An 11,440-nucleotide genomic window follows, 5' to 3' on the forward strand; every position below is an offset into this window, starting at 1 on the left:
CAGGAACAGGGGCGTAGCCAGCAATTTTTTTCGGGGGGGGGGGGGTTCACCGGCCCGACCGGGGGGGGGGGGGGGGGGGCAAGCGTCTGCTGTTCTCTACGTGCCCTGATCGATAATAAATATCGGTAGTTTAGGCAGACTCTATACATGTATATCAAAGACATGGGACCCCCTCGAATGTGCGTGTGCTTGTGAAGAAATTAAGTAAAAAGTGAAGTAAGCTCAGTAATATATAGTAAGCACGACAGGTACAGTGGGCGTTTTGAGCAACGGTCTCTCATCGCGCCACTGAATGGACCAGTCTTCGAAAACGCATCATTGAGACGACCCGCCCGATCGGAGAAGCCATCATTAATTATTAATCTTCGTTAAGTGTAGATGGCGTCGTCCTCGTCGAGGCGAAGTGCGTTTCACAAGTCAAGGCCGGCTATACACGTGAAAATACATGCATGACCAGGCTATACCTACTTCCATAGCAATAGCTTGTTGGCTGCGTCTTTGCGCTAGAAAACTTAAGTACGCGCAAAAACGGGGAAGGCTTTTTTTTTTCGGAGCTTTCGTCACCCTGCTCCCTCATACGAGAGGGTTGCATTTCCTGCGGCAAGTGCATGGGCCGCTGTGTCTTTCGCTGTGTGCGAGTGTGCAGCCGTCATTTGCGTTTACGTCAACAGATTCAGAATTGTACAGAATATTTCACCGCACAGCATAGATATGGCATGTGTACGCATTTTAAGTAGTGCGTGCAACTCATTTCTGCTTCACTTACGCCGGTGCAAACAGGAAGCGGCCTTGTACCTCACAGAATCTCGACTGATTGGTGTGCTAGTGATTAGAGCACTGCACGGGCTCGGGCTTACCCGAAAGCCCGGGCCCGGCCCGGCCCACGGGCCGGGCCGGGCCGGGTAGAACAGTTTTTTCACGGGCTCGGGCCGGGCTCGGGCCGGGCTCGGGCACGGCGTGTGCTTTTTGACCCGGGCCCGGGCCGGGCTCGAGTTTTTTGACGCGGGTCCGGGACGGGCTCGGGCTTTCTGGTGGTGTGCATGTAACGCGCAGCGAGTTATTCTCGGGCGTCTCAACTCTTAAAAACATTATTTTTCGGTCTCGGGCCGGGTTCGGGCCGGTTTCGAGTCGGGCTCGGGCCTAAGGTAAAGGGGTGGCGGGCCGGGCCGGGCAGGTAACGTCGATTATTTCCTGGCCCGGGCCGGGCCCGGGTCTCGCCATAAATGTTTTGATCGGGCTCGGGCGGGCCGCCCAACGTAAAAACGGGCCCGGGCCGGGCCCGGGCTGAAAAAATCGGCCCGTGCAGTGCTCTACTAGTGATGCAGGAATGAACTCCGGTCTTGTTCAGTGCATAGTGCACATAATCAATTTCTCAGGACGCGTGAACTCCGACGAGAACTGTCAGCGCCTGCAACAAGAGTGTACTTACGCTGTACTGCGCACAGCAGTAATCCATGCTTGTCGGCTGTCTGTTTCGTGCATTCTGTTGCGAGTCGGTGGAATTTCACTGCTGGCATCAACCCCTTCGTGTGTACATTGCTGGTTTGGGATTCCACAACACAACCGCAACTACCAGCCTTGCGTAATTGGTGGTTTGGGATTCAACAACACAACAGTAACAACCAGCCTTCCGTAGGGGCGCAATCGCAAACAAGAGACGTTTCGCGCGCAGACTGGCTACGTTGACACTTGGGAAGCGGCAAGCGGGCGGAAAGGCCAAAGCGGCCGGAAAATCTTTTCCGCGCATGTCCAAGTTGTTCACATTTGTTTTGCTACCGCCGCTGCCGCTTTCGTCCACATCCATCTAGTCTGCGTACGTTTGTCGGCGTGGTGGCGCTCATTATCGCATTATTTCGAGCGGTATGTTCATTCATTGACCCACCCGTCATAAAAAGTGATCATTTTGTGCAACTTCACGTGTCATGTGCGACCTTCAGTAAATTCCTCGCTGGCGTTCCGTGATTCTCCTCACGGGCGCGGTAGCGCTGAGTCACAGGTTGGTGCCTAGGCGTGATTATATTTCTTTAATAGATTTTATTTACAAGTTGTAATAACATTTCATCATTTCGTATTATTGTCGGCGCCTCCAGGACACCAAAGCGGCAACGGGAACACCAAAGCGAAAACCCGGGCTGGCCCTTGTGTTGGGGCTCGCCAAAGCCTGCGCGTCCTACGTGAGACTAAGGCTACGTTCACACTCGGGAAGCGGCAAGCGGGCGGAAAGGCCAAAGCGGCCGGAAAATCTTTTCCGCGCATCCCTAGATGTTCAGACTTGTTTCGCCACCACCGAGGCATCCGCTTCCGCTTTCGCCCACATCCATCTAGTCTGCGTACGTTTGTCCGCGTGGTGGCGCTCTACATCGCACCATTTCAAGCGGTGTGTTCATTCATTGACCCATGTCAATGAATAAGCGATCGTTTCGCGCAACTGCGCGTGTCGTCTGCAACTTTAGTAGTCTGCCATCGCTGCAACTTTAGTGGTCTGCCATCGCTGCAACTTTAGTGGTCTGCCATCGCTGCCATGGACGAGGAAGAGGAAATAACGTGGATACTTTTAGCCAGTTGCTTTCTGGCAATGGAAGAGGAACAACGGAAGGAGCGGCCACCTCGGAAGCGGCGATGGTGGGTTCGCCCGGCTTTGCAAGAGCGCGAGAAGTTGGGTCACGCCAACGCTTTGTTGCCGCACCTCAGGTCCCGCGACGTTGAGTACTACCGCGAGTAAGTATTGGTGACAGTTTTTGCGTCTTGCTAAGTGCTCACGCTATGCTTTCTTTTTTGCTAGCTATTTGAGGATGCCGCCGCGAAGTTTCGATACACTTTTGGAACTCGTGGCGCCTAGAATAACGAAGGCGAACACGAGGTTGCGCAAGGCCATTCCGCCAGACCACCGCCTAGCTCTGGCTGTGAGGTAAGCACACTGTCACACTGTCATGTCCGTGTTTTGATTGCATAATGGTTTCGGATTTAAGCACTTGTGATGTACTTTCATGCATACGAAGGAAGAGTTATAGGTTAATTCGATCACTATAAGGTTGGCGTGTTTTATTGTTCTTCCGTTAGATTTTTGGCAGCTGGCGAAACACTCAGGTCGTCGTCGTTTAATTTCTTGGCTGGACGTTCGACAGCGTGCATGATCATCGCCGAGGTCTGCCAAGCAATTTGGGATATCCTTGGTCCACTTTATGTTAAATGTCCGTCATCCGCAGTTCAGTGGCTCAAGGTAAGTAACATCTCCAAACAGTTGGACTGTGCGAATATTCAAATATTGTGCTATTCGATGTTCGCTTCTAAACAAAAATTTGTATTTGGTTTTTCACTATCATGATTGGCGCCTTTCATTAACCTTTGCCGCAGTACAGTTTTGTCATGCAGCGAAGCATAATGCCGTGCAGTGAAGCACATTAACCCTTTGAGGGCCGAATTGTTTTACCAAATGCGACCCCCCAGGGTCCATTTTTTTATTGCTGATTTAAATTCTTTGAAAGAACCTATTTCAAAAAAGAAAATATATATATATATATATATATATATATATATATATATATATATATATATATATATGGCCGTAATTTTTTTTTTTGGGGGGGGGGGGATGACAGAGGAAAAAATCGTTTGTGTTGTAAAATACGCAAGATAAGTGCACTGAAAAATGGCTGTGTGCACGTTCGGAAACCGAAACAAGTGAAAAGCCCTCGTCTTGTCGCCGACAAGGTGCGATACAGCTTTTGTGGTCTCCAAAAAAGGAAACGCAAGAACGGCAGCATCGTTTGTGTATATACGCGCCTGCCTTGGAAAAGGTGTAATCGCGCCGCGGTGGGCGATAAACGATCGAGGAAAAAGCGGTCACCCTTTGAGAGATTTGGAACCAGATAGCCATCAGTTTAGCGCGTGCAACAAGCGGGATCCGCCGCAGGAGAAAACCGCTACCTGCCGCGCGCGCGCCCGGATGCGCAAGCGATAGCTGACGCGCCGGGAAAAAAAAAAAAAAAAAAAAAAAAAAAACGGAGAGGCAATAGCGCAAGTAAAATATTCCACGCGATTCCGTCGAATTGCAGCTCATGCCAAGCGAAAGAAATGATCGAAAGAGGCGCGCTTTTAAAATGTACAAGCGATAACGTACATGTATGTACATGTCATTAGCCATTTTGAAGGTGTTCGCCGAGGACGTACTTACATGTACGGCATTGACCCTGAAAGGGTTAAGAATGCGAAGGAGTATCGTTACGGAACCCAGTATGTGTTTGTTTACGTGTAAGGCATGTGCCGTCAACGATCACAATACAAACACCGAGACGCCTATTATTTGTAGCCGAGAAGTCTAACCAGATTAAAAGCACTGTACTGTCTTGTCTTTACACTTCCTCTAGTCATTTCAAGTCTCCATTTTTGTATTTGTGCATTTTTTTAATCTTGCGTTCTTTTTCTTAGCTTCTTGCATGCATAGACGCAGGTGAACCATGCCTTGCTAATGATGAACCTTTTTATACGTTTGACATTTATTTAACAAGTTCTACTGGAACAAATTTGGATCTCACTCTTCCACAGAATAAGTAAGCAGCAGTTTCACTCCATAACTTCCAAATTATGTTAGGCCAAGTAGAACACATATGTAGTTTCATAACTTTCCTTCTTATTTAATCATAAATTCGAACTTGATAAAAGCAGATTAGACTACTGCAGTTGCATAACTAGGCAATTAGGAACAGCGTTGAAAGCTTCTGTCTTTGCAGTAAGCAAAACTAGATGAACACAATATTTCCTGTAGAGACACAGATAGCGAGTACTATTGCATGGAAACTGTAAAGTTGTTGCATGTGTAATGTAAGGTTGAAGAGATTCATATATTGTTACTCAGTACAGATTTTCGATTCTGTATGTGTAGTCGAAATCTGAGAAGCGACAGTTGTAGCATTATATATTATATGCTAGGGTTTGATGTGCCAAAACCATTTTCTCATGAGGCACACTGTAATGAAGGACTCCAGGTTATCCTGGACAACCTGCGGTTCTTGAATGTGCAATAGTTCAATCACAGACCGTGAATTGCAACACTCAATATTGTGTGTGTGTTCCGCACTGTCAACTTTGCACTACGAAGCGACATTTACCTCAGATTGGGTTGCTGGCAGCTTTGCACAAATGGCAGATTTTACTACGTTATGATGTGGCTTTCAATCAGCAGCGTTTCATTCTGCTTTTTCATTAGGTTGCACAGGAATTTGAGGAAAAGTGGAACCTGCCTCATTGCATTGGTGCCATTGATGGCAAACACGTCGTCATTGAGTGCCCCGCCAAGTCAGGAACACTAAACAGAAACTACAAGAGTAGTTTCAGTAAATCATTGCTTGCGATAAGTGATGCAAGTTACAGGTAGGGATGATTTGCACTGTTGAGCTATCAATTTAAGAAAGGAAGGGCAGTAGCAAAGTTGGAGCGTAAATAGCCAAGCATGCGGCTAAAATTGTTAATATTGCATTTGGTATGTAGCAACTAAGTTAGATTAGCCATGATGTGGTCTCCTAGAGACTTGTAATAAGAGTTAACAGAGTCCGAGGGAATGGCAAGATAATGAGGAAGTGGGCTATTAGTGGTTGTGGATATACACATGACTGTGGACTTTTTAATACTTATATCCATTAATTATTTCATGCATCAGTTCATTATAGAACGAAGGTGAGATTTCAATATGGTAATGTCGTCATCCTTAGTTATTCCTTGAAAAAAAATGCGGTCTTTGGCAGAGATGAATGCTACAAGATATAACCGATTCCCAGGAGGTTTGACCAATATATATATATTTGAACATATTTAAACGTACCTGCTAACAACACTTCTGCATGCGTTTGCTTCTAATATGAAATGTTATATGTGCTTCCTTAGGTTCCTATATGTTGAAATAGGACACTTCGGCAGCGAGTCTGATGGAGGCGTGTTTGCACGCAGCAAGTTCCAAGAGCTCATTGTAGCAAACCAACTTGGAATACCCGAAGACTCTGAGATGGGCAGCATTGGAATGATGCCCTATTTTTTTGTTGGAGATGAGGCTTTCCCTCTAAAGACCTTCATGATGCGGCCTTATTCTCGCAAAAGTAAGCTAAAGCACTCTTTTTGATGCCATTTATGCTGTACGTTGTTGTAACGGCGCTTTGCTTTCCTGTAATTTTTATTTATGCCAAGTTTATCTTGTACATTGTTACAGCCCTTCAACCACTGCTTGTCACCACAGCTGATTCAAATCAGTCCTTTGAAGAAAAGCACCAGAGGAGAATATTTAATTATCGCCTGAGCCGAGCTCGAAGGGTAGTCGAAAATGCCTTTGGCATTATGGCACAGAGGTGGCGGATCCTGCGACGGCCATTTAAAGCAAAAGATGACAATGTCAACAGAATTGTCTGTGCTTGTGTTACGCTGCACAATTTTTTGCTTCACGAGTCGCCTGCATCTCGGGCTGCCTACTGTCCACCTGGCACCGCCGACTGCGAGGATTGGCAAGGGCAAGTTACAGAAGGCAGCTGGAGAGCCGAAGAAGGCAGCAGGGATGCTTTGTCTACATTGCGTGCAACAGGCTTCAACTCAACCAGGTATTTTTAATTTAACAAACATTCTCATGCATCATTCTCGTGCATTGCAGAGCATTGTATATTTTAGAGATTTGTGCAGAAGCACACCTCATGGTGAAAAAGAATATGTGACCTAGTAATAGCTGAAAGGCCCATTAGCTTAAAAAGCATTTCTGGATGCAGGTGCAATTATTTTCTAGTGACAGCTCTTCTTATCTGTTATCTACTTCCAGTTCGAACCCACTTTGCTGGAAGACTATCTTTTAGCCAAAAGTATTATGTTCTGTAAGACATTCCTAGTGCTACACATTACAAAAGAGAACTCATAATAAAAATTAATTTAAGAAATTTGGGTTTTACATCACAGCGTCTTGCACAAAGTAATCCTCAAAATATGCATCGCTTATATAGTACAGAAGCCATATTAGGTTTTTTTTTAGCCTAGCATTTTAAAACATAGTGATATCCTCCAAGTATTTTAATGGCAGATCAAAATAAGCCCAAATATCACCTGTGATTGCAATGCTTTACCAAAACCGATGAATTTATAACACAGTAGGTTTTCTGCACACAATTTGGTTGTCTAACCATGCTACTTGCATATTTATTTTCTGTTTAGGCAAGCCTATGCTGTGAGAGACAAGCTCTGCCAATATTGCATCTCTGATGATGGCAGGGTCCCCTGGCAAGACAGCATCATCAACACCACCGCATAGAAAGTAGGTCTTTATTTGCAATAAGCATTTCAGGCCTACACATGACCGCATTGCAAACAGTACTGCGATTCAAAAAATATTGCACTTCAAAAACGCGCTTTCAAGAAATATAAAATCTGGATATAAACGCTATGCTGTGCAGCTCTGTGCACAGCATGACTAGCCCTCATTTCCACGATCCTGGGTGTATAACAGTATAAAAGGATAAAAATTGGTTACAAAATCTACTGCGCAGTTCTGAGCTCCCCGAGCTTAACTATCACATATACAGACTTAGTACTTTTTGCAGTACAATAAAATATTAAAATTGGCAGATTGTACAGTGCAGTTCCATGCACAACGTGCCTAGTTCAGAGAACAGCAAACCCTTAGTTTTACTGTCTTTGACAAGGCATTAAATATCACTCGTAATTTCAATAAATACATATCACAGGCACAAACTTTGTACTGTATAGCTCTGTGCAATGCAGAATGAGTTGAACACGCCAAACCCTTATCGTAATTTGGACAAGAGCTTAAGCATCACACATAGTATCACACAAAAAGACAGGTAACTTTCTACCATACAGGACTAGTTCGAGGCACTTTAGGATATGGGATATGACATATGTTATAAGGAAAAATTGAATAAGAGTAAAAACAATAGAACTTAAATACAAACAATGAGATTAAATATAACAGATAAAACAACTGTGGTATGTACTATCAGCCAAAAAAGTTTACGGACCAAGGGATCTGGCAAAAAGATGAATATGTCCGCAGCCTCAAATTGCAGCCTGGTATTTCAATTTCCAGCCTCTACTGGTATATGCAAACAACATTGTGATGTACGGTTTTACTGGCTACTTTTAAAGGCTGCTTTGGTATTTAGCATTTTCTGAGATCCCGTGGTCCATAACCTTTTTTGGTCAATAGCACATTGTACCATGGGCTTGTAGAGTTGCGATCTGGGTCAGTTGGTACATACTGAATAATAAAAACCAGTCAAAGGACGAAATAAAGAGAAGAGACGTGGCACACACAATGACTGTCGTTGCATGTGCCACGTCTCTTCTCTGTACTTCGCCCTTTGATTGATTTTTACTATTCACCATGCAGCTGTCTGTACATACGGAAGGACTATTGTTCAGTCCTCCGAGCCCTCACTTCCAGCATTTTTTGCTGAATGACAGCTTGGATGGCACACATAGTGTCAAACTGGTCATCAGCAGGCATTGACCGCAAAAATCCGGCAGCTGCCATGCAAAAATGGTATGGAGTGTCTCGAGTGTCTTCGTTTTGGCGCCGCTCCGTTCCTACTGCCTTGATATGATCAAGGCATGCGGCAGCAACTGTTGCACTGGAGGGACCACTGGCATTAGGGCTGTAAAGAAAGGAAAGGATGTCTTCACTACTGTTGACCATCAGTGCACCAATTTCTACATTACCGCTGTGCATTTCTCGCAGTCTTTGCCACCTTTCTTGGTCTTGGGGCCCTATAAGGGAAAAGGTTGGCGAGCTAGTTTTCGCAATATATATGTCAATGGGTAGAGGAACTTCATCACACATACATTTCACTTATGTCAGCCACCCCCTCTGGCTCGAAATCATCATCGTCAGGTTGCCTGAAAAAAAAAAAACTTGCTGTTTTTTAGGGTACATTACAACATAATTACTGTTACCATTCTGGTGTCATTCTTGCAGGTTGTGTTTCAAGCTCTGCATCTGGTGCACTCTCTAAAGTTTCTGGCACCAGCATTTCTTCCACTTCATCGGCGGCACCTGTTGCTGCAGCATCCTCGGTGTCTCGACTTTCTGCTCCTGTGGCTTCAGCAATGTTCATTCTGCATAAATCACAAATAAATCAATTACAGCTGTTGCTCACTGATATCTGCATGCAATTTAACGATGTCAATTATCTTGTGTGGCATTTTAACACTGAGAAAATTTTTCAGAACTTGCTCATTACCATCTCTACCACCAGATTATTATGGACACTTGAATAATCTGAGATGGCAATGCATGCAAAAGTCACTGAATTGTTCACATAGGCACAGTATCGTGAGGATATGAAGCATTTTAATGTTCACAACAGACGTAACTATAAGTTATGCATACGTGAAGTTTCCACCATTTCAAATGGGTAGCTTAACATATTACTTTCCAATAGACATATGGACTCTAGCTCTTGGGCCTCAGTTGCCCTTATGCCAAGCAAGCCCACTAATGATCAGAATTTAGGATGACAAAAAATCATACCTACAAAATATTCCGACATTATATCATGCGTCCTTCTGGTTGACGTTGCAGTAGTCTCCAATTACGGGCAATCCAGCCTCGCGGTGAGCGTTGTCATGCAGTTTGAAGAATATGTGAATTAGCATGCGGTAGAGATGTTACAAATACGCTTGGCAGTTATGCACTCACCCATCAAAGGAGCCAAATTCAAGGTTGCTGCACAAGCTAGAAAAGTAAAGTATGCAATAAGATGCTGAAGCGCAGAAAAACCGGGTACTCTCAAATTTTCTGCTCGGGGAAGCAGTAAAAAACATGCAGCAGAGGTACATACTTTGAACGACATTATGTTTGCCAAGCAGACCAGAAAGGCCACAGCAAGCCATTAACAGCTTTTCAAACAAACAAAATTAAAGGATGCTGCCCAGTAAGGTATCTTAGTCTCAGCAACCCCACTGACTGTGCAAACAAATTTCAAGGCAGGTTTGTGAATACATAGACAGAACTTACATTGGCTCCTGATACACAGCTTCCATTATGCTGGTCATCGCTTCAAAGTGTTTCCACTTCACAAGGGGAACATCATGGGCACCAGCACCACTTTTCATCGAGTCCTTTATCTGATTTTTTATTTTCGTGAACGTATCCTTCAGATTTTTGAACTTCTTTTGGCATGTTGCACCTGCGCAACCATTGCAATTTTAGATGACAGGCCAGCAGTAATGTGGACTGGCTACACACGTTGTGATAAAAGCAAGACATTTCTGCTGTCCAAAGAGTAGTGTCTCTGAAACAGACGGCTGTTAGCATGAGTGCATATGCTGAATTCTTTAGCACCACATTCTGTCATCTGAGCAGCTGTCATTAAACACAGTGACTGAATTCATTATTGGCTATGGTGGCTGAATTTGCAGATATACAGTTTAATTGGCTGAAGCGAGATTTGTTTAAAAAAAAATCTGTATAGTGTCACCTTTGTTCGGCTTACTCGCGGCACAGACTGACAACACGCACCTCATTTATTTGAGGTTTTGCAAAATCAGCTGCTTTAGATTTGCATGCTAAGAAGGTTTCAGGGCTCTTAACTTGTGACGCGGCAGCAGAAACAATGATATATCCTCGTCGATGCTATACATTGTAGCCCAGCCACACGGTGCTAGGTTCTGTAAACACGGTTTCTGCATGCTTCGCTTTAATTTTTTAACGCGGAAGGGACCGATATGCATTACAATAGCAAGTAAATGAAAAGAGACGAAAGCACGGTGGTTACTTGCTCGTAATAACGGTGCTGACCAAACATTCTCAGTTCATGCTGCTTCCGAAATTATATAGACAAAGCATCAACAGCAGCCAGAGAAAATGTATGCGTACTTACTGCTTACTCCCAGGTCCTCGGCTATCTTCGCCCAAATCTCGTTCTTGTGAGATGTGTCCTTGTATAGGCGGTGAGTTTTGTCGTAGAGCACCGGGTAATTCTTGATCGCGTCGATCAGCATAGCAGCCGACACTTTCGGTGCCATGATCAAGTTTACGGCCGGATGCTCACGACCGGATGCTCGACCGGATGTTTACATGCGAGTGCTGCTTCCGGTGAAGCGGAACGTTTTTCCGCTTCGCCATGGCGAAAAAATCGGTCCGAGACCGATTTTGCTTTCCGCCTGGTTTTCCGCCCGCTTCGCCGCCTAGGCGGGCGGATTTTGAAAGTTTTTGCCGCTTCCGCCTGCTTCGAGGCCAAGTGTGAACGTAGCCTTACGCTCCCAATCTATCGTCGCGCGAGAAAAGCACCCCGCGACTTCTGCAACATACCGTACACGTGCGAGGAGAATTATGGAGCGCCAACGAGGAATCGGCCCAACTATTGTCTGCCATGGAAGTGGAAGAAGAAATGGCTTTTATACTTCTACCTACTTGTTTTCTAGAAATGGACAATGAATAAACGGAAGACGAGGA

General features: G+C 45.0%; 6 protein-coding genes across 17 annotated transcripts in view; 4 read left to right on the forward strand and 2 right to left on the reverse strand.

The window, feature by feature from the left end:
* The window catches only part of LOC119453871 (zinc finger protein 675-like), a 2,199,134-nt gene that overhangs the window by 1,284,889 nt on the left and 902,805 nt on the right, over positions 1-11,440 (forward strand). The window lies entirely within an intron of this gene.
* The window catches only part of LOC119454549 (gastrula zinc finger protein XlCGF57.1-like), a 1,708,166-nt gene that overhangs the window by 921,008 nt on the left and 775,718 nt on the right, over positions 1-11,440 (forward strand). The window lies entirely within an intron of this gene.
* Positions 1-11,440, reverse strand: part of LOC119453877 (gastrula zinc finger protein XlCGF8.2DB) — a 439,553-nt gene that overhangs the window by 359,873 nt on the left and 68,240 nt on the right. The gene's annotated exons all lie outside the window — the stretch shown is intronic.
* The window catches only part of LOC125945267 (uncharacterized), a 329,028-nt gene that overhangs the window by 194,683 nt on the left and 122,905 nt on the right, over positions 1-11,440 (forward strand). The gene's annotated exons all lie outside the window — the stretch shown is intronic.
* Positions 2,302-9,075, forward strand: LOC119454547 (uncharacterized). Its single transcript, XM_049666981.1, has 8 exons — positions 2,302-2,718; positions 2,783-2,908; positions 3,061-3,220; positions 5,207-5,370; positions 5,881-6,089; positions 6,200-6,581; positions 7,180-7,279; positions 8,960-9,075. Exons 1-7 carry the CDS (start codon positions 2,522-2,524, stop codon positions 7,274-7,276), a joined length of 1,335 nt encoding a protein of 444 aa, XP_049522938.1. The 5' UTR covers positions 2,302-2,521; the 3' UTR covers positions 7,277-7,279; positions 8,960-9,075.
* On the reverse strand, positions 7,281-9,623 carry LOC119454548 (uncharacterized). Of its 2 annotated transcripts, none has more exons than XM_037716452.2 (5): positions 9,515-9,623; positions 8,938-9,099; positions 8,827-8,880; positions 8,704-8,751; positions 7,281-8,639 (listed from the first exon to the last, which is right to left on the reverse strand). In XM_037716452.2, the coding sequence occupies exons 2-5, from the start codon at positions 9,096-9,098 to the stop codon at positions 8,396-8,398; spliced, it is 507 nt and encodes a 168-aa protein (XP_037572380.2). In that variant the 5' UTR covers position 9,099; positions 9,515-9,623; the 3' UTR covers positions 7,281-8,395. The 2 variants fall into 2 exon arrangements, with proteins under 2 accessions (XP_037572380.2, XP_049522999.1); XM_049667042.1 differs by having other exon boundaries at positions 9,519-9,620.

The sequence above is a fragment of the Dermacentor silvarum genome, chromosome 5 (assembly GCF_013339745.2).
Source record: "Dermacentor silvarum isolate Dsil-2018 chromosome 5, BIME_Dsil_1.4, whole genome shotgun sequence".
NCBI classification, from domain to species: Eukaryota; Metazoa; Arthropoda; class Arachnida; order Ixodida; family Ixodidae; genus Dermacentor; species Dermacentor silvarum.

Excerpts from the sequence above, each read along its gene's own strand:
- LOC119454547 (XM_049666981.1), top strand. The coding sequence starts at position 2,522 with ATGGACGAGGAAGAGGAAATAACGTGGATACTTTTAGCCAGTTGCTTT. Across the intron at positions 5,371-5,880 it reads ATAAGTGATGCAAGTTACAG|GTTCCTATATGTTGAAATAG; the intron begins GTAGGGATGATT and ends GTGCTTCCTTAG. Across the intron at positions 6,090-6,199 it reads GCGGCCTTATTCTCGCAAAA|CCCTTCAACCACTGCTTGTC; the intron begins GTAAGCTAAAGC and ends ACATTGTTACAG.
- LOC119454548 (XM_037716452.2), bottom strand. The coding sequence starts at position 9,098 with ATGAACATTGCTGAAGCCACAGGAGCAGAAAGTCGAGACACCGAGGAT. Across the intron at positions 8,881-8,937 it reads GCAAGAATGACACCAGAATG|GCAACCTGACGATGATGATT; the intron begins GTAACAGTAATT and ends TTTTTTTTTCAG. Across the intron at positions 8,752-8,826 it reads GTGGCTGACATAAGTGAAAT|GGCCCCAAGACCAAGAAAGG; the intron begins GTATGTGTGATG and ends TTTCCCTTATAG.